Source organism: Schistocerca americana, chromosome X (genome assembly GCF_021461395.2).
Source record: "Schistocerca americana isolate TAMUIC-IGC-003095 chromosome X, iqSchAmer2.1, whole genome shotgun sequence".
In the NCBI taxonomy this organism is placed as follows: domain Eukaryota; kingdom Metazoa; phylum Arthropoda; class Insecta; order Orthoptera; family Acrididae; genus Schistocerca; species Schistocerca americana.
The window spans coordinates 611,335,688-611,361,389 of NC_060130.1; the positions used below are offsets into that span (position 1 = coordinate 611,335,688).

General features: G+C 43.3%; 1 protein-coding gene across 1 annotated transcript in view; it reads right to left on the reverse strand.

Moving 5' to 3' along the window:
* Window positions 1–25,702, reverse strand: part of LOC124555301 (host cell factor 1-like) — a 259,704-nt gene that overhangs the window by 151,950 nt on the left and 82,052 nt on the right. The window contains 2 exon segments of the mRNA XM_047129175.1: window positions 15,411–16,217; window positions 16,220–16,241. Coding sequence (XP_046985131.1) covers window positions 15,411–16,217; window positions 16,220–16,241 — 829 coding nt within the window.

Sequence of the window (25,702 nt, forward strand, 5' to 3'; positions counted from 1 at the left end):
AACAACTGGTGATGCCGCACTAAATTGTAATCACTCGTTATGTGAGTCTTTTTTTTTTTTTTTTTTTTTTTTTTTGTTTTGCTTGTGATGTGAACTGTACATTAAGAGAGGCGGTCGTTAAGTGAGGTTCCACTGTACATTCTTTTTATCAACAGCCCGAATCTCGTGGTCGTGCGGTAGCGTTCTCGCCCGGGTTCCCGGGTTCGATTCCCGGCGGGGTCAGGGATTTTCTCTGCCTCGTGATGGCTGGGTGTTGTGTGATGTCCTTAGGTTAGTTAGGTTTAAGTAGTTCCAAGTTCTAGGGGACTGATGACCATAGATGTTAAGTCCCATAGTGCTCAGAGCCATTTTTTTATCAACATCAGAATTAGAAAGCTGAAGAAAATCTGCACCTTGGATTATGGATGAACTAAATGGCTCACAAATTTCAGAGATGCAACCCACAAGACATAAAAACCAATGTCTCATCTCAAGGAAAATCATGTTACCAACAGGCAGATATGGAACAGAGTCTGTGAGTAATGTTGAACTGTGACATCCCGAAATCTTCACAGACAAAGAGCAAGTGTGATTCAAGAACAAACAAGGTAAAAGCAAAAGTCGCAACTGTACCCTAGTCATGGGTGAGAAGCCGAACCAACATGCCACATTATTGGGAGCAGTACCAGGCCACAAACAAAATAATAACTATAATTTTGGAGAGCAAATGGCATCTGGTGCAAAATTCTTTCTTGTGACTGTTACAGTCAATATCATTCAAAGTCTATTGTACATATTTTAACAACACCTACCAAACATAACTAAACTACTTATGATAGTTAAACAGTTTTGATCGCAAATTTCTTTTAATCGGACTGACCGGTTTCAGTCCTTAAGGATGATCTTCAGACTCCAGAACGGCAGGTGGACTTCCATGGAGCAAGCTGCGCCGACCCATGATGCTTAACTGGAGCAGTCAGTTTAGCGTCGTGGATCGGCGCAGCTTGCTCCATGGAAGTCCACCTGCCGTTCTGGAGTCTGAAGATGATCTGTAAGGATTGAAACCAGTCACTCCGATTAAAAGAAACTTGCGATTAAGACTGTTTTTTACTTATCATATTAATACAAGATCACTGATAATATTTTCAAAATTTTTATAAACTACTTATATTCATTAACAACTCTCTACTGCTCACAGTAATAATCGTCTGCTACTGCAATTGTTATGCTCATAGCCTGGGAAGAGAGACCTGTCAAGTCACCAACCAAAAAGTACTGCCACAGCACCCTGCAACTACCACCCCACTTGTATTTGGCACTATCCAAAGTTTTAAAATACACAAACCACAACCTCAAACTACCAACTACTTAAAAAACTAATAATCTACCACATCTTTCCCAAACATCTCAACTCTTCATCAAATGTAAAAACCAATCTGAAGTTAGCTATGAACAAACAAGATGAAATTACCGTACGTTTTCAGATTTCAGAAGACCTTTGACACTGTTGTCTTCAGTATTTTACTTGTCAAGCTTAATAGCCTAAATTTTCTACGAGTGTAGGACAACTTTTTTATGTGTTCCGACATCCTGTCAACAACGGATAATTTTCATCACTACAAAGTCAAAATCAACAACAGTTAATATCAGGTACCCCACCCTGAGGTATTACATCAAATATTTTTTCACTGTTTGTATACAGTGTCATTGGTTATCTCCCCAACTATACGAGGTGCATTCAAGTTCTAAGGCCTCCGATTTTTTTTCTAATTAACTACTCACCCGAAATCGATGAAACTGGCGTTACTTCTCGACGTAATCGCCCTGCAGACGTACACATTTTTCACAACGCTGACGCCATGATTCCATGGCAGCGGCGAAGGCTTCTTTAGGAGTCTGTTTTGACCACTGGAAAATCGCTGAGGCAATAGCAGCACGGCTGGTGAATGTGCGGCCACGGAGAGTGTCTTTCATTGTTGGAAAAAGCCAAAAGTCACTAGGAGCCAGGTCAGGTGAGTAGGGAGCATGAGGAATCACTTCAAAGTTGTTATCACAAAGAAACTGTTGCGTAATGTTAGCTCGATGTGCGGGTGCATTGTCTTGGTGAAACAGCACACACGCAGCCCTTCCCGGACGTTTTTGTTGCAGTGCAGGAAGGAATTTGTTCTTCAAAACATTTTCGTAGGATGCACCTGTTACCGTAGTGCCCTTTGGAACGCAATGGGTAAGGACTGCGCCCTCGCTGTCCCAGAACATGGACACCATCATTTTTTCAGCACTGGCGGCTACCCAAAATTTTTTTGGTGGCGATGAATCTGTGTGCTTCCATTGAGCTGACTGGCGCTTTGTTTCTGGATTGAAAAATGGCATCCACATCTCATCCATTGTCACAACCGACGAAAAGAAAGTCCCATTCATGCTGTCGTTGCGCGTCAACATTGCTTGGCAACATGCCACACGGGCAGCCATGTGGTCGTCCGTCAGCTTTTGTGGCACCCACCTGGATGACACTTTTCGCATTTTCAGGTCGTCATGCAGGATTGTGTGCACAGAACCCACAGAAATGTCAACTCTGGAGGCGATCTATTCAACAGTCATTTGGCAATCCCCCAAAACAATTCTCTCCACTTTCTCGATCACGTCGTCAGACCGGCTTATGCGAGCCCAAGGTTGTTTCGGTCTGTTGTCACACGATGTTCTGCCTTCATCTACCCGACGGGAGGCCCTAGCCACACGACATTTCCATTTTTTCATTAAACTGTCGCACCCACGAATGCACTTTCGACACATCCATAACTCCATCACCACATGTCTCCTTCAACTTTCGATGAATTTCAATTGGTTTCACACCACGCAAATTCAGAAAATGAATGATTGCACGCTGTTCAAGTAAGGAAACATCGCCATTTTAAGTATTTAAAACAGTTCTCATTCTCGCCGCTGGTGGTAAAATTCCATCTGCCGTATGGTGCTGCCATCTCTGGGACGTATTGACAATGAATGCGGCCTCATTTTAGAACAATGCGCATGTTTCTATCTCTTTCCAGTCCGGAGAAAAAAAATCGGAAAACTTAGAACTGGAATGCACCTCGTATGTTCAGTCCACTGGTGATATTTAAGTGCAAAACCAATTAACCTGATAGCTATTACGAAATTCTTGGTTAAAGCTCAGTTCATCCTAAACCCACATGATCCTGATTAGTTATTCTACACTCACTGGGTGAAAATTTCAGGAGACCCTCCATTATTTAGTCCTACCTAGTGCTAGGACTGTGCTCAGTCTTCTGGTGTGGAGTCAAGTGGAAGGGTTAAACCAGAGGCTCAGATGATTCTGGGATGCCAATTTCTCAACCTTCACTATAGCGTGGAGAAATGTGGGACCACCTTCATAGGTCAGTTATGCACTACATACAGGAAGCAGTTACCAGGGTAGCAGAGAATGTGTGGTGTGCACATGTTGGGTTTTTAGCATAGAGAAATCCCTCCACAACCCCTGTAAGATGTGTTCTTAGTCCAGACATGATACCATTCGACATGGCACATCACATCAGAGAAAGAAAATGATAATACAGAATTAATGAACCTTAGAAGCGTTTATGGAAAAGTCTCTAAGTAGTCTCTTGGAAACATGCCCACTTAGTACTAGAGAGCTGGCCAGTGTGGCCGAGCAGTTCTAGGCACTTCAGTCCGGAACTGCGCGGCCCCTATGGTCACAGGTTCGAATCCTGCCTCGGGCATGGATGTGTGTGTGATGTCCTTAGGTTAGTTAGGTTTAAGTAGTTCTACGTTCTAAGGGACTGATAACCTCAGCAGTTAAGTCCCATAATGCTCAGAACCATTTGAACTTAGTACTAGAGGCAGAAAGCTGACAAACCAGAAATGAAATTCTGAACTCCAATGGAATGTATGGCAAAAGATCAGTTAAATGCTGTTAGAGGAGTGTATTGAGAGAGAGAGGGAGGGGGAGAGGGGAGAGATGGAGGGGGAGGGGGGGAGGGAGAGAGATGGAGGGGGGAGGGAGAGAGATGGAGGGGGGAGGGAGAGAGATGGAGGGGGGGAGGGAGAGAGATGGAGGGGGGAGGGAGAGAGATGGAGGGGGGAGGGGGGGAGAGAGGGAAGGCGGGAGAGAGAGGGAGGGGGGGAGGGGGGAGAGAGGGAAGGCGGGAGAGAGAGGGAGGGGGGGAGGGGGGAGGGAGGGAAGGCGGGAGAGAGCGGGAGAGGGAGGGGGGAGGGAGGGAAGGCGGGAGAGAGCGGGAGAGGGAGGGGGAGGGAGGGAAGGCGGGAGAGAGCGGGAGAGGGAGGGGGAGGGAGGGAAGGCGGGAGAGAGCGGGAGAGGGAGGGGGGAGGGAGGGAAGGCGGGAGAGAGAGGGAGAGGGAGGGGGAGGGAGGGAAGGCGGGAGAGAGAGGGAGAGGGAGGGGGGAGGGAGGGAAGGCGGGAGAGAGAGCGGGAGAGAGGGGAGGCGGGGAGAGGGAGGAGGGGAGAGGGGAGAGGGAGGAGGGAGAGAGGGAGGAGGGGGAGGGGGAGAGGGAGAGGGAGGAGGGGGAGAGGGAGAGGGAGGAGGGGGAGAGGGAGGAGGGGGAGAGGGAGAGGGAGGAGGGGGAGAGGGAGAGGGAGGAGGGGGAGAGGGAGAGGGGGGAGGGGGAGAGGGAGAGGGAGGAGGGGGAGAGGGAGGAGGGGGAGAGGGAGGAGGGGGAGAGGGAGGAGGGGGAGAGGGAGGAGGGGGAGAGGGAGGAGGGGAGAGGGAGGAGGGGAGAGGGAGGAGGGGAGAGGGAGGAGGGGAGAGGGAGGAGGGGAGAGGGAGGAGGGGAGAGGGAGGAGGGGAGAGGGAGGAGGGGAGAGGGAGGAGGGGAGAGGGAGGAGGGGAGAGGGAGGAGGGGAGAGGGAGGAGGGGAGAGGGAGGAGGGGAGAGGGAGGAGGGGAGAGGGAGGAGGGGAGAGGGAGGAGGGGAGAGGGAGGAGGGGAGAGGGAGGAGGGGAGAGGGAGGAGGGGAGAGGGAGGAGGGGAGAGGGAGGAGGGGAGAGGGAGGAGGGGAGAGGGAGGAGGGGAGAGGGAGGAGGGGAGAGGGAGGAGGGGAGAGGGAGGAGGGGAGAGGGAGGAGGGGAGAGGGAGGAGGGGAGAGGGAGGAGGGGAGAGGGAGGAGGGGAGAGGGAGGAGGGGAGAGGGAGGAGGGGAGAGGGAGGAGGGGGAGAGGGAGGAGGGGGAGAGGGAGGAGGGGGAGGGGGAGGAGGGGGAGGAGGGGGAGGGGGAGGAGGGGGAGGGGGAGGAGGGGAGAGGGAGGAGGGGAGAGGGAGGAGGGGAGAGGGAGGAGGGGAGAGGGAGGAGGGGAGAGGGAGGAGGGGAGAGGGAGGAGGGGAGAGGGAGGAGGGGAGAGGGAGGAGGGGAGAGGGAGGAGGGGAGAGGGAGGAGGGGAGAGGGAGGAGGGGAGAGGGAGGAGGGGAGAGGGAGGAGGGGAGAGGGAGGAGGGGAGAGGGAGGAGGGGAGAGGGAGGAGGGGAGAGGGAGGAGGGGAGAGGGAGGAGGGGAGAGGGAGGAGGGGAGAGGGAGGAGGGGAGAGGGAGGAGGGGAGAGGGAGGAGGGAGGGAGGGAGGAGGGGAGAGGGAGGAGGGAGGGAGGGAGGAGGGGAGAGGGAGGAGGGAGGGAGGGAGAAGGGGAGAGGGAGGGAGGGAGAAGGGGAGAGGGAGGGAGGGAGAAGGGGAGAGGGAGGGGGGAATGGGGAGAGGGAGGGGGGGAATGGGGAGAGGGAGGGGGGAATGGGGAGAGGGAGAGAGGGAGGGAGGGAGAAGGGGAGAGGGAGGGGGGAATGGGGAGAGGGAGGAGGGAGGGAGGAAGAAGGGGAGAGGGAGGGGGGAATGGGGAGGGGGGAATGGGGAGGGGGGAATGGGGAGGGGGGAATGGGGAGGGGGGAATGGGGAGGGGGGAATGGGGAGGGGGGAATGGGGAGGGGGGAATGGGGAGGGGGGGAATGGGGAGGGGGGTGGAGAGAGGGGAGGGGGGAGAGGGGGGTAGAGGGGGGTAGTCTGGAATACTAACTATCTTTTTCGAAAACTTTTCACTGAGGAAGAGGTACAACAGTTTCCCCTCTAAATCTTCAAAAAAACTGCAAAATTACAGATATTGAAGTAAGGCACCAAGGGATAGAAAACCCAATGAAATTGCTCAACAGATGAAAGGTCACTGTATCCAATAGGATACCAATTCAGTTCTACATAGACTATGCAAAAGAACTTGCTCCTCTTCTGGTAGCGCTCTCTCTCTCTCTCTCTCTCTCTCTCTCTCTCTCTCTCTGTGTGTGTGTGTGTGTGTGTGTGTGTGTGTGTGTGTGTGTTTTATCCTTATCGTAAGCTAGTTTAAGTTAGACCACCTAACCAGTTTGGTCCCATAAGCTGTTACCACAAATTTAAGATTTTCGGTCTATTCTAGGATTTTGGAACATGTTTTACATGAAAATGATTGTGTGAAACCCAGCTCACTCTCTTATTCTACAAGATTAAGAAAGTAGTAGAAACAGGTGCCCAGGCAGACACCACGTTTCTTGACTTTTGGATGGCATATGATACAGTTTTGTACTACCGCCTAATGAACCAAAAAGCGTGCGGAATATCAGACCAACTGTATGACAGGACTCAAGAATTTCCAGCAAACAGAACAGATCAGGTCATTCTCAATGAAGAGCAGACACAGAGGTAGCTGTGGATGTGCCCCAAGGAAGTGTTATACACTCATTACTTTTCACAATATGTAAATGACCAAGTAGATAATGTCAGAAGTTCCACGAGGCTTTCCACAAATGATGCTGTTGTACACAGAGAAGTCTTAACACTACAAAAATGTAGCGAAATGCAGGAAGACCTGCAGAGGATCGACTCTTGATGCAGGAAGTGTCAAGTGAACCTCAACATAAACAAAAATAATGTATTGCGAATACATACAGAAATGGAGATCCTACATTGTAGAATTGCACAACAATCACTGGAAATAGTTACTTCCATAAAACATCTAGGAGTATGTGTACCGAGCAATTTTGAGTAGATCAACAACATAAAAGTAATCGCAGGTAAGCCCAATGGCAGACACATTCATTGGAAGACTCCTCAGGAAATGTAGTACATCAACAAAGGAACCAGCTTACAAAACACTCGTTCAACCAAATCTTGAATACTGCTCGTCAGTGTGAGAGCCGCACTACATAGGGTCAATAGAGGAAATAGAGAAGATCCAAAGAAGAGCAGCACATTTATTACAGGTTCATTTAGTAAGAACGAAAGCACCACTGAAATGCTCAGCGAACTCTAGAGGCAGACGCTGCAGGAGACGTCTACCTTTGAAGATCCAAGAGTCTATGTTCCTAGAAGAGTCAACAAATATACGTCTTCCTCTTACATCTATCTTGTGAAAAGACCATGAAGTTAACACCAGAGAGATTCAAGGCCATACAGAAGCTTAGCAATTGTTCTTCCCATGAACCATTTGCAAATGGAACTGGAAAATGGGGAAGTGACAATGGTACACTAAGTACCCTCCCCTACACATCGTGAATTAACTTGTGGAGTATAGATGTAGATGTACACATAAATCTAACCACGGCACACAAATTTCATCTCCTGCTCTGTAGAGTACAGACATAATACTAGACAAAAAAATTAAGAACAAACTGCAACAACATACAAAATAGCCTCTATCCAGCACAAAAATTAAACTCTTTGCTTTAGAAATGAAAAAGAAAGCGGTACAAACACTTGTCCTCCCAATTGTTGAGTACAGTCATGTTGCCCTCCAGGACCCTGAAGAAGCAAACTAATAGTGTCTGATGCTGGTAATAAATACCTGTGTACTTTGACATTTGCCTGCTTGATCATATTTCACTATCTTATACAGTCTTATCCTAGCTATATGCAAACAGATAGGCACCAAGATTTCCTCATACCCTTTCTGCTTTAGCATGTGGTCACAGTCCCTTCTATAGCTCCTCACCTGTAACACTCATATTAGAAAAGCAAAACAAGATCATTTGTTCCATCAAAGCAAAGCCCCTTCAACAGCTGCCTTTCCGAACTCTTTTCCACAGCCTGCCCTCATGCTGCCAAAGTTGTTTCTACTATGCTCTAGCAGTTTCACTGGGAAGCCTTTACAACACATTCTTCAAACAAGCCTCGATCTCTCCTCGTGTGATTTCCATATTTTTGGAGCCCTGAAGATAAGAGATTCGTGGCCATCAATATGGTTCGCACAAAGAGCTATATCCATCAATACAATTGTGGTTCCATAGGCAACTGGCAACATATTTCCTAGAAGGCAGTAACCCTCTTATCTCGGTGGGATTAATGTACTGACAGTTATTGTGATTACTTTTGAAATAATAGTGTGTCCGAATGCCTTATGATTATGTCAAATAAGGGGGAATATATATTTCTATTTTCACTAGGATGCACTTTTGCTACCAGTGTGTACATAAAACACTGCACACAGTGCCCATGAAGGTGGTACAGGATCAAGACAACCGGACACATGTCTACTGAACAGTGTTATCCACAACAAGGAGCACATGTTATAGGCACGCTTAAATGCACACTGTATGGCAGATTATCTAAAGACTATTTTCTTAATGTGAGAGTCCTATTTCGACTTGGAGAGCAGTTGCAGATATTCTTGCTACAGCAGGTAGTCTTAAGTAGTTATAAACTACAAAATATCCATAAAATACAATAAAAGCGATACCTTCAAGGCAGAATGTGTGGAGGAATACGTGCATAGTCTTTCATGTCTTTCCAGATGAACCTGACTACACAGGACTACAAAAATATGTCCTTGAGATAATATGTATAATTAAGCACATGCTATATGTAATCATTTCATATTACAAGATGTTAACTGTTGAGTTTACAAGTTCTGTTTCACAGCAAAGAATCACTGCCTAAGTGGTCTACGTAATATCCTGACTATGCCCCATACAGCCTGTTTTGAATGCTCCTGGGGGACCCTTTAAACTCTTCCAATCCTCTACCCAAACCTTTGTCATATAAATAGTAGCTTCGTAAGATGAAGTCCTGTGGAACTCATATCAGTGCAATTTACAGGATACACATCACTGTACGCTCTGTTATTACTGGAGGGTGGGAGGTGGGGGGTGATCAGTGTCTACGTTTACATTACTCTTCTTACACTAAGCTGACTTCAATTTTGTATACTCAAACATATTCTAAGCTTCACAATATCTTTGCCAGGATACTTGTTCTGATACTTTGTTGTATGTTGGTGGCTAATGGCACATATACTTTTGAAATGCTTTATTTCAATGCCATAACCAGTTTTGGGCTAATATGCCTATCTTTAGATGGTTAACATTCCCAATTACTATGACATTTTGGTCATCAGGATCTCATCTGCTTCTGCACTGCACAAGTATATTTAGAGCCACTTTATATGTAGTTTCACTAACAAAACATGTTAATGTGCCTGCATTTATTTAGATATTAGGTGTTGGTGGTGGTGATGTTGGTTTGTGGGCCGCTCAGAATCAAGGTCATCAGCGCTTGTATAAGTTCCAAATTTACATTTCCAGTATCACCACTACCCGAATGATGATGAGGACAACACAAACACCCAATTCCCGGGCAGAGAAAATCCCCAACCTGACCGGGAATCGAACTCCGGACCATGTGATCTAGAGGCAGCAACATCACCCATTAGACAATGAGCTTCTGACTAGATATAAGGTGAAACAGTTGTATACACACACACATGTTGCAGTGTTTTTTGTTCTAAGGTTAACCACATTCAACTCAATATTTTTCAAGCAATCAACATCCCTATTTTCCCTTGACTTATGGAAACTGATACAACAAACATTTAGATACTGTGCCATCAGCTTATAGCTGCAGATTGAGGATATCGATATCCATAAATGTCTAGTAAAACCAAAGTCAATTATACACACTATGTAGTTACCAAGCCAAGTATCCTATCTTTTTGTTTGCTTCAAAAGGATAAATGAGGAAGGAGGCATTAAATGTAACTGGATTATTCAGGATGATTCTTTAAGGAGTTGTTTACTAGAATTAACTCAATATATAATGTAAAGCAGAAACAACTCATACAGTAAAATGGTAATGACACACACAGTGAAAAAATTACCTTTCATATAAATAAAATCAAATGTAGAGAGAAACAATTTCCAAGAACGACTGAAATGACTAGTCACAAGTGAACATGAAAGGATAAACAACGAAGGGCCTCCTTCCAGTCATGTTCACAATCCCTTATCACAGGAGTATTATCTGTGATAACAGTCTCAGATATGACCATTTCCCAAGCATTCAGCCACCAAAGTCTATTCCAGTCTTATCACTGTTATAGCCATACCATCAAAGGCATTTCTATCCAACAAAAGTAGCCATGTCATAACTCCACTGCAACTACCGCATAGCTTTTTATACAGCCAATGTCACAAACCAGTTGTCCATCAGCACAAATGTCCACTAACAAACTGACAAAAGGCAAAGCCAAAAATTCAATATCAATTCAATTTATTGCTTGTAACACATAATTTTACATGCACATGCATTTTCCAACATATCCTTTGTCCCCACAAGCACACAGTATTCAACCTCCATTCAGTACCAAAGAGTTATGATAAAAAAAATTCATTGTCTAATTAGGTTAGGTCTATATCAAAGACATTTAGGAATATGTACACCCATAGGAAGATAATTTCATTTCAGTTCAGTTCATTATGCATGAAGACAGATCAGTAATCACATAATACTGCTACAAGCTGCTAGGTGTGCACTGCAACGTAGCCGTTACCACTCCTGGCTGGCATGCTGGGGATCACCAGTACAAACCTGGGCACCTACAATTATTTGTCATTTAATATATATTACTTCTGGGAGTTTCTTGAAATTTCTTACGTTAAAATTTTTGTATACTCTGTAATATTCGATGTTTGTATAAATAGCTGCACTCTTCATCCGGTATGAAGACCAGCACTATACCCTGAATGTGGTTGCTCCCAAACAAGCTGTAGTCATTCCCTATCACTGTACAGAGGTACCAGCTGCTCTTCTAGCCACGAAATTCAGAAAGACTATCTATGGAGCTGAGGCCATGGTGTCAGAGGTCATCATCAATGGCCAGCCTGTCTTGGTGCTAAGCAACTGAACGGCTTTTTTTATTTAATATCTAATGTGTATCATTGCCATTTAAAGGGACCACATTCCGTGATGCAAAAGCAATTGTACCAAATGTTGCTAATGGGAAATACATCCTTGCAACAGGGGTATACATTGCATGAACAACTATGCAGACCTTCAAATTTATCATTCTGTCAGAACATAGTCATAAGTTATTCCCAGCTGAGACTTCTAGCAGGCATCACAAACAGACATATACTGTGGGAGATTAGAGTTCCAGGTTGACGAAGCTTTTTCAGCACGCACACTTAACTAAGATTGCTCTGGGAAGTTGTCTGCTGCTGAAGATGATGTTATCCTGCCACCATCAACAAGACGAGTTCCAGTCATCAATCTAGATTCTCAATTAAATTGTGAAGCTTTCCTCTATCACAAAAAGCTACTCAAGGTTACAAAGGAAATCTGTACACCAGCAGCAATTGTAAGCATTACAGATGGTCAAGCAGAAAAGTTGATCATTAAATGTCATTAACAGCCACAAATCATCACTAACAGTACCATAAGAACGGTCAAACCAGAACAGGATGGGCAACTCACTGACATTGACCAAAAACCTTACTCCACTACCTCTACAGACAGTACACTAACTGCCAAAAGGATCTTGCCTGACAAGAGGAACAATGTCAGTGAGTGTTATAAAACTGCAGCACTTTTTGGATGCTTTCAAATCGAATGTGGAGAAAAGATAACCAAGCGGCCCATGGTAAACACAGTATCAACTCTGGGGATTATTCATCAGTTAGCCAGCACTTATATAGAGTGTCATCAGATGAACAGTGCATAATACAGGAGAAAGTGGAGAAGATGATGCAAGATGACATAACTTAACAGTGTCCTTGGTCATCATCTATGGTCCTTATGAAGCAGCGTAGCACATGGCTTCTCTGCATTAACTATGAATGACTGAAAAAAAATCATGAAAAAGTGTACCCACTGCTGCGCTTGAGAGGTGCCAAGTACTTCTCCACTACGGACATACAGATGAGCAACTGGCAATTGAAGGTTGATGGGCTGACCAGGAAAGAGACAACCTTTGTGACACCTGAGACCTCTATGAGTCTAAAAGTTACGCCTTTTGGACTGCATTACGCTCCAGACACCTCTGAACATACGATGGATGACCTGCTTCAACACCTGAAATGGATGACATGTCATTGCTATCTGGATGACACTTTTTGGAGGATTTTTGAAGAATATCTGGGCCACATGACTACCATGTTGAAGAGCTTTCAGACTGCAGGCCTAGCCTGAATCTAAAAGAAATGCCTCTTCACCAACCAAATAATAAAGTCTTGGGGCATCTACTGAATGGCAATGGAGTCCATATCACTCCACAGAAAATAAGAGAAGTCGCAGATTTTATGACTCCTCAGTACATTTATGATATATGAAGTTCTCTGAATGTGCTCAAACTTCCGCCAATCAATAAATGACTTCTGTGTGAAGGCACATTCCTTTCCTGAAACAAGGTGCAAGAAACATCTTTCCTTGTCCTTAAGGACGTGCTAACATCACGCACAGTCCTAGCATTGTACAACGAGAATGCAAAGACATAACTTCACACTGACGATACAGTAATTATGGAATGGGTGAAGTTCTAGTACAATTGCAGGAAGGTACAAAACAAGTGACAGCTTATGCTTCCAGAGCACTTGCGAAGTCCCCAAGGGACAATTGGTGCCTTGCAGTTCTTTGGGCCATCAATAATTTCTAGTCATATTTATTTGGCAAAACATTCTCCACTGTGACAACCCTCGATTCTCTACATGCTGTTTGACTAGCCTGAAGGAGCCATTGGGCTGGGTGGCGAGATGGCCACTGAGATTTCAGGAATATGTCATCACAGTGGTATTAAAAATGGATGTAAACCTAACAACGTCAACTATTCTCCAAAGAAACCTATGGCGGAACACCACAGTGTTAACAAAAGGTTATCAACCACTGCAGTAAATGACACTGCTGCTGAAGAGAGGGAATATCCAGCACAGCTAAAAACCATGGAAACCTTGAAGGGGGAAGAACTGACGAAAGGAGAATTACAAATAAGAAACAGAAAATTGTTTAAGAGGAACTAAGATAGAACAGGATGGAAATCATTGCTCGTCATCCCAGTTCATCTGTGGCCAGCAAATCCTAAGTGCTTCCACGACACTCCAACATCTGGTCACATGGAATTTAAGAATACACATATCTCTGGCCAGGCCTCCACTGATCCACTGGATAATATAAGAGCTACTGCAAGGAATGCCAGCAACAGAAGCACATACTGCAACTGTCTCCAGAGCATCTGATACCAATTCCACCTGCTATAGCACCATTCAACCTGATTGGAATCAACTTCTGGAGGTGGTTTCCAAAGTTAACAAACATGAATTGATGGAAAACAGTCTTCACTGACTACCTCAGCCGCTACATTGTCACCAAAGCTGTGTCGAGTGCCAAAGCCGCAGAAATTGCTAGGCTCCTTGCAGAACACATCACTTTGAAGCAGAGAGCACTCCGTGTGACAATCTCTGATTATGAAAAAGTCTTCCAGTTGACACTAGCAAGAGGGGTAATTTCACATTGCAATTTAACCCACCCATGAATGGTTTCATAAAATACTTCAATAATGCAGTAGCAGATATGCTGCAGATATACATTTACATCAGACAGACACATTGGGATAAAATACTGCCCACCACAACACCTGCATACGACGCATCAAAGCAAGACACTATTTTCTTGACACTGTTCTATTTGCACCACGGTTGCGAGGCGAAACAACAATGGATAAACTATCCTTGTTCCAGATGGGTGATATTCATGATGGCTACGTGAAAAACCCCGTCAGAACCAAAGAATTAAGACAGTTGGTTCCCATATTGACCCTGTTCAGGAGAAAGACCGACATCACTATAATGTCAAACACCAGCAAACGAGTTACAGACTGAGAGACTTGGTGCTGACTTGACACCTTTGTGGAAAAGTGTGTCATCAAGAAAGTTGCCAAAGTGCTAATTTGGACCATATCGCATCCTTTGTCGCTTGTCAGGCATCACATACAAGAGAGGAGTATGACACTTCATAAAGAAGACAAAGCACTGAAATGTCACCTATGTCCTCCATACAAAGTTTTACTGCAGCCCTTCGGTGCAGATCACTGACTAGGGCTGCTTCTTCAAGAAACTAAAGACCTGCTACACAATTGCAGAGCTTCAATGGGAGGCACTACCTTTGATAATCATCAGACAGAAGCGAACGTGACAACATGACCAGAATGTGAGGCTCACCCAGCCCTGCCATACAAAAGGAACATTGCCAAGCTCCTAGATCCAGTGTGCTATAGTTGGCTCCAATGGGAAATTCTGTGACTGTGGGTCACAGTTTCTATAGGACAGTGAGCAGTGCCACAAGCTATAGTGTATGCAGTGTGGCATATCAGTTAGTACTGGTAGCTAGCATGCTACAGGCAGTCAGTTCAAACTTTACCACTCACAATTATTTGTCATTTAGTATTTATCAGTTCTGGAAGGTTCTCAAAATACCATTAGATTTGTATAATCTAGAATACTCTACATTTGTATAAAGAGCTGCACTCTCACTCCAGAAGTTCAATTCTGTTGTGACTGTATGTTGGTGTATGTAATAAATGTGCTTTCAGGACTAAGTGTGTTACTTTACTGACAACCCTACACACACACACACACACACACACACACACACACACACACACACACACTAATTACTTAATAAGAAGAACAGTTTTCTGTTTCCCAAAATCAACCATAAAATACTAAGAATGGCACATGTCTATCATGTAGACAGCAATTGAAGACTTGAAGATTTCTTCCCTGGTTGCTCCAAAACTAATGGTGCTTCAGAGGATAAATGGCAGGTGCTATAAATTGTGTTAACTTTGCTGACAAGTTTAGGGTGTTTGGCCATAATATTTCAATGAAAAGAGGCACATAATACTGTCAATAGATATGAAAAATGGGCTAAAAAATATGCTCCAAAATATAATACAAAAGCTCACATCAAAAACTGAACTTATTCACACACATCTGAAATACTACATCATGAGACTAGTAACACAAAAACACAATAAAATCACTACACACACACATTAAACTACACAAATGTGTAAACAATATAATATTAAAAGAATCCGCATAAAAGAACAATCTTCTTTTAACATTTAGCACATTATTCAATGTTATAACTTTTTCCTACTTTAATTAACTGTTTACCATTACAAACCTCTAATTCCAGGTGAATACTGTTGAACCACAGGAATAATGCTGCGAGCTGGTGACGCAACAGTTGCAACCCTTGTCCCATTCTGTGGTTGTGGTGCAATTCTTGTGGGTGATGACACTGTCGTAAGTACAGTCATTTTGGGAGAGGTAATGGGGGAAGTTAGCACTGGCAGAGTGGGTAGAGTAGAGACAGTTGTGGTAGTAGGTGTAGTCACTGCAGTGGTGTTAGGTACCAGATCAGGCATGTTACTGGAAGACAATGGCAATTTAATTCCTGCTAACATTGAAGCCAATGAAGATTTTGTGGTAGGAGTGGCAATAACACCGACTTGAGGTTTCATTTGATTTGCTGGTGTTATGCCAGTAACAGCTGTTGGAACTGTGGAGGTAGGTAACGCAGGTGGTGTTATTTTAGTTGATGGCAAAGGTTCAATAATGTTCTGCAAGGACAACAAGTCTGCATCAGCATCCTCCAGTTCTGCACTCAGTGATTTCTCCTGTGGAATGTTCAATGGTGGGGACATTACAGGGGTGCTAAGAATAGCAGCAGATTTGCATGAAGTATTATCTTTTTGTGGAGATGTTTTCTCAACCTGAGATGGAGGGCTCTTTGTTGGTGAAGGAACAGGTTGTGGTGGAGATCTGATCGGTACTGGGGGATATGATGGCATACTCCAATTTGGTGGCATTTCATATCTATGTAGCTGTATACGATAAGCTTCTGCAGTGGGAACTGCTGGCCAACATAGTTCGAGTTCTTCAGTTTGGGCTCTAACCAACTGAACTTTATGAGGCTGCATTGGATGCAGTACCACAGGTCTTTGCAGCATACCTATGGATAAGAATAATAATTTTTTCAATTGCTTTATCATCTGCAAATATAATCACTAATAAATCAATTACTATATCACCATGGAATCACAAAGCTACCTTATGTGACAAATAATTTACTAAAAAATCAATTACACGTATTTGCATACTTTCTAAGATCAAAAACTATGATTCTCTCTTTAAAGATCATCATACTGAGTTCCAACGGCACGTGTTACTGAGTTGACAGAAATCAGTTCTCAATTTCTGATATAGTAAATTACATATTAAAACTTCAAGTAATGGACCACATTATATTTAAAAGTACCTGAAAAAAAAAATTGTAAACCATTGTGTCTAACAGTATGTCTATACTGCAACACTCCAAACTGGGACTTCCAACGTGCACACGAGCAAAGTGTACAAATTTCAATATTCTCAATACTGAAGATCATAAGCAATGGATTAAAATTGTGCCTTATAGTAAGTATCATCAGTAGTTCTTTATATATACTGTGTAGGCGCGGAAAAAAGTTGTGAAGAACATTTTCTGTTAAATAACAGTTACTGTTCACGAACACAATTTTATATGGCATTAGTACATTTATAATTAATATTACATATTACTGTTACCTTAAGGCTGAACATGCATGATTAAATGATAAACTATTTATATCTAAGACAAGTATGTATAGAAGCACTACAAAGCAAAACTAACAGCAGCTATTAAACAAAAGAAATGGCACATTTTCATACTCAATCTGCCACCAATAACTGAATCTCTACCAAACAAAGCATGCAGAATTTGATCAAATACTTATATAATTACTTAACACTCAATACAACACCGCAAATAAATGAACAACAGGATCACACCTTAAATTACATTGAATGTTGTGTTAAATATAAGTATGTCCCATGACCTTCTACATTAATATATCACACAAAACCAACACATTAAAATCTTTCTTCTTCTGTGCATTTTCCTCTATTTCACAGGAGTAACCACACATAAGAAGACTACATTCACTAGTGTGAGTGGCTGCAGTACTGTACACAATATAGTATACAGAAATAATTTAATTTAATGCTGAAAATTGTAACAACAGACCCCACACTTACGAGCTGACTAAAGTATGAGGAGCATTCAAATGAAACCCCCTCACCAGTGTAAGTAACAGTAATGATTTCATTAACTCAAAAATGTAGTTATACACAGTATATATACTCAAAAATAGCCGCCAAAACTGTTGGCACATTCACCCCATTGCGACACTAGTCGGTTGATTCCATCCTTGAAGAAGCTCGTAGGCTACTGTAGGATCCAGGCCTGGACCCAGTCACACACTTCGTTGTCCGTTGCGAATCTATGTCCATGAATAGCTCACGCTAATACCCAGTAACTGATGAATCTCTTCCGTGGTGATTTTACGGTTGTCCAAGACTAAAGCATTCACTTTTGCAACCATTTCCGGTGTGGTGACACAATGAGCCTGTCCAGGACGAGCATGGTCTTCCAGTGACTCGCGCTCCTCAAGGAATCGTTTGCACCATTCCACAACACTTGAACAATTCAGACTGTACTCACCATACACAGCCTTCATCCAGCAATACATTAGATGGCCTCCGACTACCTCTGCCGCCGAAAGTCGAATCGCTCCACGTAGCTCCTACTTAATAGCCTGCATGTTTGGTAGTGGATAACAACTTGTGTGACCCTTCGACGTAAAACAACTCTGGTGCTATGCAACGTCAAACGGTGCTCACGCGTCAGTATCCCTACCAATAGAAGGTACCATCATACCTGCAGTTACGTGGTGCCACCTTACGTGTAAGTCGAAGGCAAACACACTGACCAGGTTTCATTTGAATGAACGTTATATGTAACAATAACATAGCGAGTCTTATCTCCAGTCGACATAATGAGCATATTAGTGATCACTACAGGCTGTAACAGCAATTGACAAGGTTCAAAATATTCTGAAAATGTATATCTTAAATTACCAAGCAAATGAATCATATTGGGAAAGGAAATAATTTAAACCACTGAACAAAGACATTTTAAGTTAGCACCAAATAGCTTCTTTATCAAATTTCAAAGTTGTCTACAACAGATTAGTAACAAGTATTTCAAGACACACATTAACAACAGACAGAAACCACTTAATTGGAATGAAACTGTATTCGATGTAGGTTTTCTTTCTCAACTCTGGACATGGTAACACACACACACACACACACACACACACACACACACACACACACACACACACACAGAGAGAGAGAGAGAGAGAGAGAGAGAGAGAGAGAGAGAGAGAGAGAGAGAGAACCAAGGGTCATGAACATCTTATTTGAAAGTACAGGAAAAAATACACTGTCAGCAGACATTGAGTCCTATTGTACTCTACTAAACAGAAAGAGATCGATTACAGTAGAACCCCTCTAATCCGATCTTGGATGGTCCGTCACTCCGGTTAGTCCAACCGTGCTCAGGCTCGCGAGCCTCTGCCGACTTGTCACTGACTGGATGCCTGTCGGGCCATTGTTGCGGTGTCTATCGCTGTGCATATTGTTATACTGTACGTTATGCAGTTTTATCCTTAGTTGGGATTAAAAAACGCCGTTGTTTGCTTTATTCCATGTTCTCTACAATACTTATTATTGTAGATTCATTGTGTGTACAGTTGTCCGTTTTTCAACATGTCTGGATTTAAAAGTAAACACGTAACTCTTTCACTAAATGAAAAATTAGCAGTGCTACAAAGACTGGACGAAGGAGGATCGCTCCAAAAAATTGCAAAGGAACTGAATGTAGGTGTTACGACAACTAAGGATTGTAGGAAGAATTGGAAAGACATTGAATCCTACACAGTTACGGTTGATGGTGAAAACACTCTGAAGAATCGCAAAACATTAAAAAATCCTAACTTGAACTGCTTGATAACGCATTGTGGATGTGGTTTTGTCAAGAAAGAAGGGGCCAATTCTCAAAGAAAAAGTGATAGTTTTGCACACAAAAATGGAAGCCGGAAGTAAATTTGCTGCCAGTGAAGGCTCAATTGACCGTTGAGAAACACGTAATGGTGTCCGATTTGTTTCTATTTCCGGTGAAAAACTATCTGCCGATGCCACAGCTGCTAAGGAGTTTTCTGTAAGTTTCATAAAATTGTAGAAGAAAATAAACTGTTACCCTACCAAGCATATAACATCAACGAGACAGGGCTGAACTTTAAAATGTTGCCAACAAAAATGCTCGCAGCTTCAAATAAATGTGTGGTAGGAACGAAACTTATAGAAGTTAGAATAACAGTCATTCCTTGTAGCAATGCAGATGGTACCCAGAAGCTCCCCTTGTTCATCATCGGCAAATCTAATAAGCCGAGGGCATTCAAAAATATAAACTTATCTTCCTTGCCGGTTTATTACCGCAATCAAAAATCTGCTTGGATGGACTGCAACGTTTTTAAACCCTGGTTTTTCGATGAGTTTGTGCCATCGGTCGAAAAAGACTTGAAGCAAAAAAAGTCTGCCTGTTCGTGCTCTACTGCTGTTGGATAACGCACCATCACATCCATCTGAGAAAGATTTGGTGAAAGGGGACATAAAAACTCTTTGCCTCCTAATGTGACCTCATTCATCCAACCAATGGATCATGGCGTTATCGAATGGTTAAAAAGGCGATATCGCAGAAAGTATATCAGCTCAATCTCGGAAAAATCTGAAGGGGGTCATAACTTATTGGAGGCAATGAAATCCCTGAACATCAAAGATGATATCTACACAGTCGCTGCAGCACGAGATGAACTGAAACCTGACACATCGCGGAAATCGTGGCGTAAGCTTTGGCCACAAGCTACGACTGAAAATAAGCATACCGAAGATGAGCAACACAACGACGCACTGGAAATCGTTAAAGATCTACAAACTCTGGAGCCGAACGTCCCTGCCAATGAAGTTGACGAGTGGATCAACAAATGTGACAAAGACTGTGACACTTTTGAAGAGCTCAATGAAGACTGGATTGTTGCTGCTGTTAGCCAGGAAACTGTGAATGAGGACTCAGATGGCGAAGACGAACCCCCCCACCCGGATTTCACACAATGATGCAAAAAACGCTTTTGACATCACCCTTCAATACATTGAGCAGAATCCAACTTCAACTCCAATGTACATTTTGTGGATAAAAAATGGAGGGGCACTGCAGCTAAATCTAGAATAACATCTGCTAAACAAAAATGTATCACTGACTTTTTCCCAAGTAATTTGTTTTCATTTTTACTGTAAAAACAATGCACAAGTATAATCATTTCTTAGTTTATACATACAGTAGTTTATTTCTTTGTAAAAATTTCTTTTTTATATACAGTGCTATAAAATTTTTTTAGTTTACAGTATATATCGTATATACGTTATTAAGTACAGTACAGTACAGTACTGTAATTTGTTTGTCTTTTTCCTTTTAAAACCAATACATATTATAGTGTGTGTAGACATTTTTTAGTTAATATATTGTTTAACAATGTGTAAAAAAAACTTCTTTTTATAGTTACTGTAGACGTCTTTTAGTTCTTAAATCATTTAATTTTTTGTACTAAATGTCTTTTTATATTTTTACAATCAATATTAGAATTTTCGGATAATCCGACCTTTTTCTCGTTCCGACTATGGTCGCGGTCCCGAAGGTGACGGATTAGAGGGGTTCTACTGTAGTGATATGTATCATGTTAACCACAGAAGCAAAAGAAAAGTAGAAAACAATTGAATGGAAAATAACAGGTCCTTAAGTTCCCCCGAAGTCAGATCTGTTGCTTTCATGTATTCATACTATTATTCTCAGAACTCCCATATGTTATGTTATGTATGGTTCTTCAATAGTTGCTTCAGAGTTCTCACTAAGTTAATTGGTAATAAGGTGGGACATAAGAAGTAAACTTTGGTGTGATACAGAGTTAACATAAGCATATGAAATTTGCATTTATGTAACTATGCAAAAACTATGCCTCTGATGCTGACAAATTATATTCCTCCACAAAAAGCAATGGTGCAATCCTGAATGACCTGTTGGCAATGAAGCACAAATCATGCATACAATGGACTCCAAGTGATGTTCACATACATGACCTTACATCCTGTAATCACTGGCTACTATAGAATGAATGATATGCTTACTGAATTACATAACTACATAACTCACCTAATTAAAAGACTGTCATAATATGACTGTCACTTTCTGAATACAGTCTCTATATGCCACACTATTCTAACAGAAAACAATTACAAAATGACATTCCGGTTCTGGTGACCCTACAAGGAGGTTCAGCATTTCTGTCCCTCCACATTTGTCTACATGACCTCTTTTGCAAGAATGCCAATTTTCAAGGTAATATACTGACATACACTGTTCATCTCCTGTTCTACAGTGACATACCTCTGTAGCTGAGCATGCAGGGCAGCAATTAATGTTTTGAACAGTATCGGGCTGTGTGGTCCTAGTCCCTCATAATGACTTTTGCACTGAAGTTTAAAATGCTATCTTATAATTGAGTGTAAGTTTTCCAAATAAACAAAGAAGATGAACAGTTTATTAAAAATCCATCACAACTGCAATACATTTTGGCAACTAGTTTTGAATCAACTGGTTCATTCTCAAGTCTGACCTGAGGCTACATTGAAAGCACCTGATTTTAATGAGAACCATCTAAAATTAGCAATACATGCATCACACTGTGACTGTAGATAAACGTCACACTATACGTATGCTAACAATAAAATCAGTATCAAACACACTTGATTGTGACTTCTATAGTGAGCATACGTGTATTGTGATATTTATCTATTGTAACTCTGTGATGCACATACTGCCAATTTTAGATGGTTGTCATGAAGATCAGGCACTTTCAGTGCAGACTCTGTAGGTCGGGCTTGAGAATGAACCTATCGGTTCAGAACTAGCCACCAAAATATATGCAACTGTGACGGATTGGTAATAAACCCTCCATGAAACAGGACTGCTGGTTTTACATCAACAAAATGTTGAAACAGCGTAAGTAAAGAAGATACATTACGTGAGAACAATATCATTAACATTACATGATTACAACATTATATTCTGAAATTCGCTGGCAGATTAAAGACTCAGATTCAGGACCCCTGCCTTTCGTTGGCAAGTGCTCCACCGACTGAGCTACCCAAGCATGACTAACAACCTGTCCTCACAGCTCTACTTCCACCACTACCTCATCTTCCAAACCACCAGGCTGTGGCTAAGCCATGTCTCCACAATATCCTTTTTTCCACAAATGCTAGTCTTGCAAGTTTCGCAGGAGAACATCTGTGAAGTTTGGAAAGTGGGAGACGGGATGCAGGCGGAAGTAAAGCTGTGAGAACAGGTCATGAGTCATGCTAAGGTAGCTCAGTTGGTAGACCACCTGCCTGCGAAAGGCAAAGGTCTTGAGTTCGAGTCTCAATCCAGCACACAGTTTTAACCTGCCAGAAAGTTTCATATCCATGTACACTTCGCTGCGTAGCGAAAATTTCGTTTTGGAAACATTATATTCTGTTGCTGTCAGTAATTGTTAATAAAACTGTTATCAAATACATTACTTTTGATAGCTGATCTTCTGACAACCATAGGGTTTTATTTCACAAAATGAAACAATGTTATTCTAATTTGATTAAAACTTTGAATATTTTCAATTGGAGGGGGAAAAAAGAACAAGGGGGGGGGGGGGGGGGAGGGGGGGGGACCTCCACAACGAACTATTTTTTTACACTGGTGACTGACAGTTACTTCATCTCCTAAAATTTTCTAATCCTATTTAATTCCAATTTTTTATTATTATATCATTACTACTACTAAACAGTGATGTGAAAACTACAATGGAGAGTTATCAGAACATAATAATTTACTCTCTTGACACACTCCAAAAGTGAGGAGCACTATGTCAGTCTTCTTACATCATCAGTTGGCTGATGGCAGAAGATGCTGTCGCTGAGTTTGCAGATTGTCATAAATTTTACCATGTCATCAACCATAAGTTATTCCTCTTCAACTTTTACCCAACAGTACGTCACATCTAAAAGCAGAAATCACCTGCACAGCTTTCACCAAAAATCCTGACTGCTTGTGTGTTATTGCAGTGACTAAATGGAGCCAAACATTAACCTGACAGACTAAAAGAATTTTTAAGACCAGCAATCTGTACATGCTGCCAATATTATTCGTGACAGCAGTCTGTGGAGAGATGGGAGTTGGGGCTGAAGGGACCAAACAGCAAGGTCTTCAGTCCCTTGTTTTAAAGGTGGTCCATTCAGACGGATTCACATGTCACGGGAGTCACAACGACAAAAGGTAAAAGGCGGGAGGGGGGAACAACAACAACAACAACAACAACATAAAAGTGCAGTTTTGTTGTCAATGGTGAAAACAAAAGGAGGCAAGTCAGAAAGTGGGCAACCCCAAGGCTATGCTAGTGGCAGGAAATATCCCATCCCTGATGCAGTACAGGCAAGACCACCTGCTATTTAAAAGCATTCAACCGCTACAATGTAAAAGTGTACATTTTAAAAGGAGACTAACCATACCTAAAAAGTGGTAAAAACAAAGTAAAGGGGAAAGAAAAGAGGATCTTGGCCGGGGAGGGGAGTCAGGAATCTCCAAACACAGCTGACAGTGGGAAACATCCCAACCCTCACCGCCCTGCCCCTACTCCAGAGGGAGATCAAAAATCTTAAAACTGAAAATAAAAACCACTTTCATGGAGGAAACCAAGAACCAGTTCCACCACCCGGGAATCATCTGCCAATATTAAAGGTAAAGTGCGGGGAAGTCTGTACTTAGTACGCAGAGCCAAAAGAAAGGGGAATTCCACAAAAATGTGGGCGACTGACTGGAAGGCCCCACAACCACAAAGTGGGGGTGGCTCTTTATGCAAAAGAAAACCATGGGTCAGCTGGGTATGGCCAATGCGGAGATGACATAGGGTGGACGAGGCCTTTCGGAAGAGGCGGAAGGAAGAATGCCACGGGACAGGTGTCACCTTAATCGCATGAAGTTTATTAGACAGGGAGGTAGCCTCCCAAGAGTTGGCCCATGATTGTGCGAAGTGGGATTTGATATGAAGCCATAAATCCACTGCAGGAGGAGTTACAGGCTGGGGGGTGTAAGTGACTGCTCCCCCAGCCAAACGATCAGGAAGCTCATTACCTGGGATACCCACATGGCCAGGGACCCAGAGGAAGTCAACGGAACAAGCAGCATGGTGAAGATCAGCGAGACTGTCATGGATGACCGAGACCAAGGGATGGCGGGAAAAAACACCGGTCAATAGCTTGAAGGCCACTCATTGAGTCCATACATAACAAAACGCGGTGGAGTTGGGACTGTTTAATAAAGATAAGGGCCTGGGAGATTGCCATCAATTCCACAGTAAACACACCACAAGCAGCTGGCAGGAAATGATTTTCCAGTCAACGGAGGACGTGACGGCATATCCCACATGATCAGCAGATTTAGAGCCAACGGTGTAAAAAACAACAGCATCCCAAAACTCTCATAAAATTCGGCAGAAAAAACAAAGGAACACCATCGGACGAATGTAATCTTTCAAGAAACTAACCGGGGGGGGGGGGGGGGGGGGGGGGGGGCGGCTTGTTGGGGAGGGAACATGGAGGACAGGACAAAAAAGGAAGCTGAAAATCATGGCGAAGAGACGCAAGGCGAAGCCCAACCAGTAAACACGCCCAAGGGCGGGAATCAGGTGGGCGATGTCCTTGGTCTGAGAACAGTATAGAATCTAAAGGATGAGTTGGAGAGGAACGGACAGCGATTGCATAAGAAACCAGAAACTGAGACTGCCGAACAGAAAAGGGGGGGGGGGGGGGATCCCAGCTTCAATCACAAGACTATCAACAGGGCTAGTAGGGAAGGCATCAGTGGCCAAACAGATACCATGATGGTGGACCGGATCCAGGAGGCGCAGTGTGGGAGCAGCCGAACCATCAACTTGACAACCATAGTCCAAGCGAGGCAGTACTAAAGCCTGATAAAGGTGGAGAAGAGTGGAACGATCTGCACCCCAAGACGTGTGAGCAAAGAAGCGAAGGGGGGCGCCCTAGACTGGCAGACGCCAAAGAAGAGGGACACTTCTCAGGCTAGGAAGGGGGAGTGGTGCCCGGAGGGGAGGGTGTGGGAACTGCAGGGGCAGGTGGTGGTTCGGGACTAGTGGGAGGAAGGAGTGAAGATGTAACTAAATATGAGCCTCAGTGTAGGTTAGACAATCGAGGGACTTGTACTCCTGTATCTTCTTTTCCTTCTTATAAGCCGGGCAATCTGGTAAACATGGAGAATGATTGCAATGACAATTAACACACACAGGAAGGGGAACACAGGAACTCCCCTCATGGAGTGGATGTCCACAGGCACCACAGAGAGGGGTCTGAACAGTGGGAAGACATGTTGCCAAAACACAAGCACTTAAAACA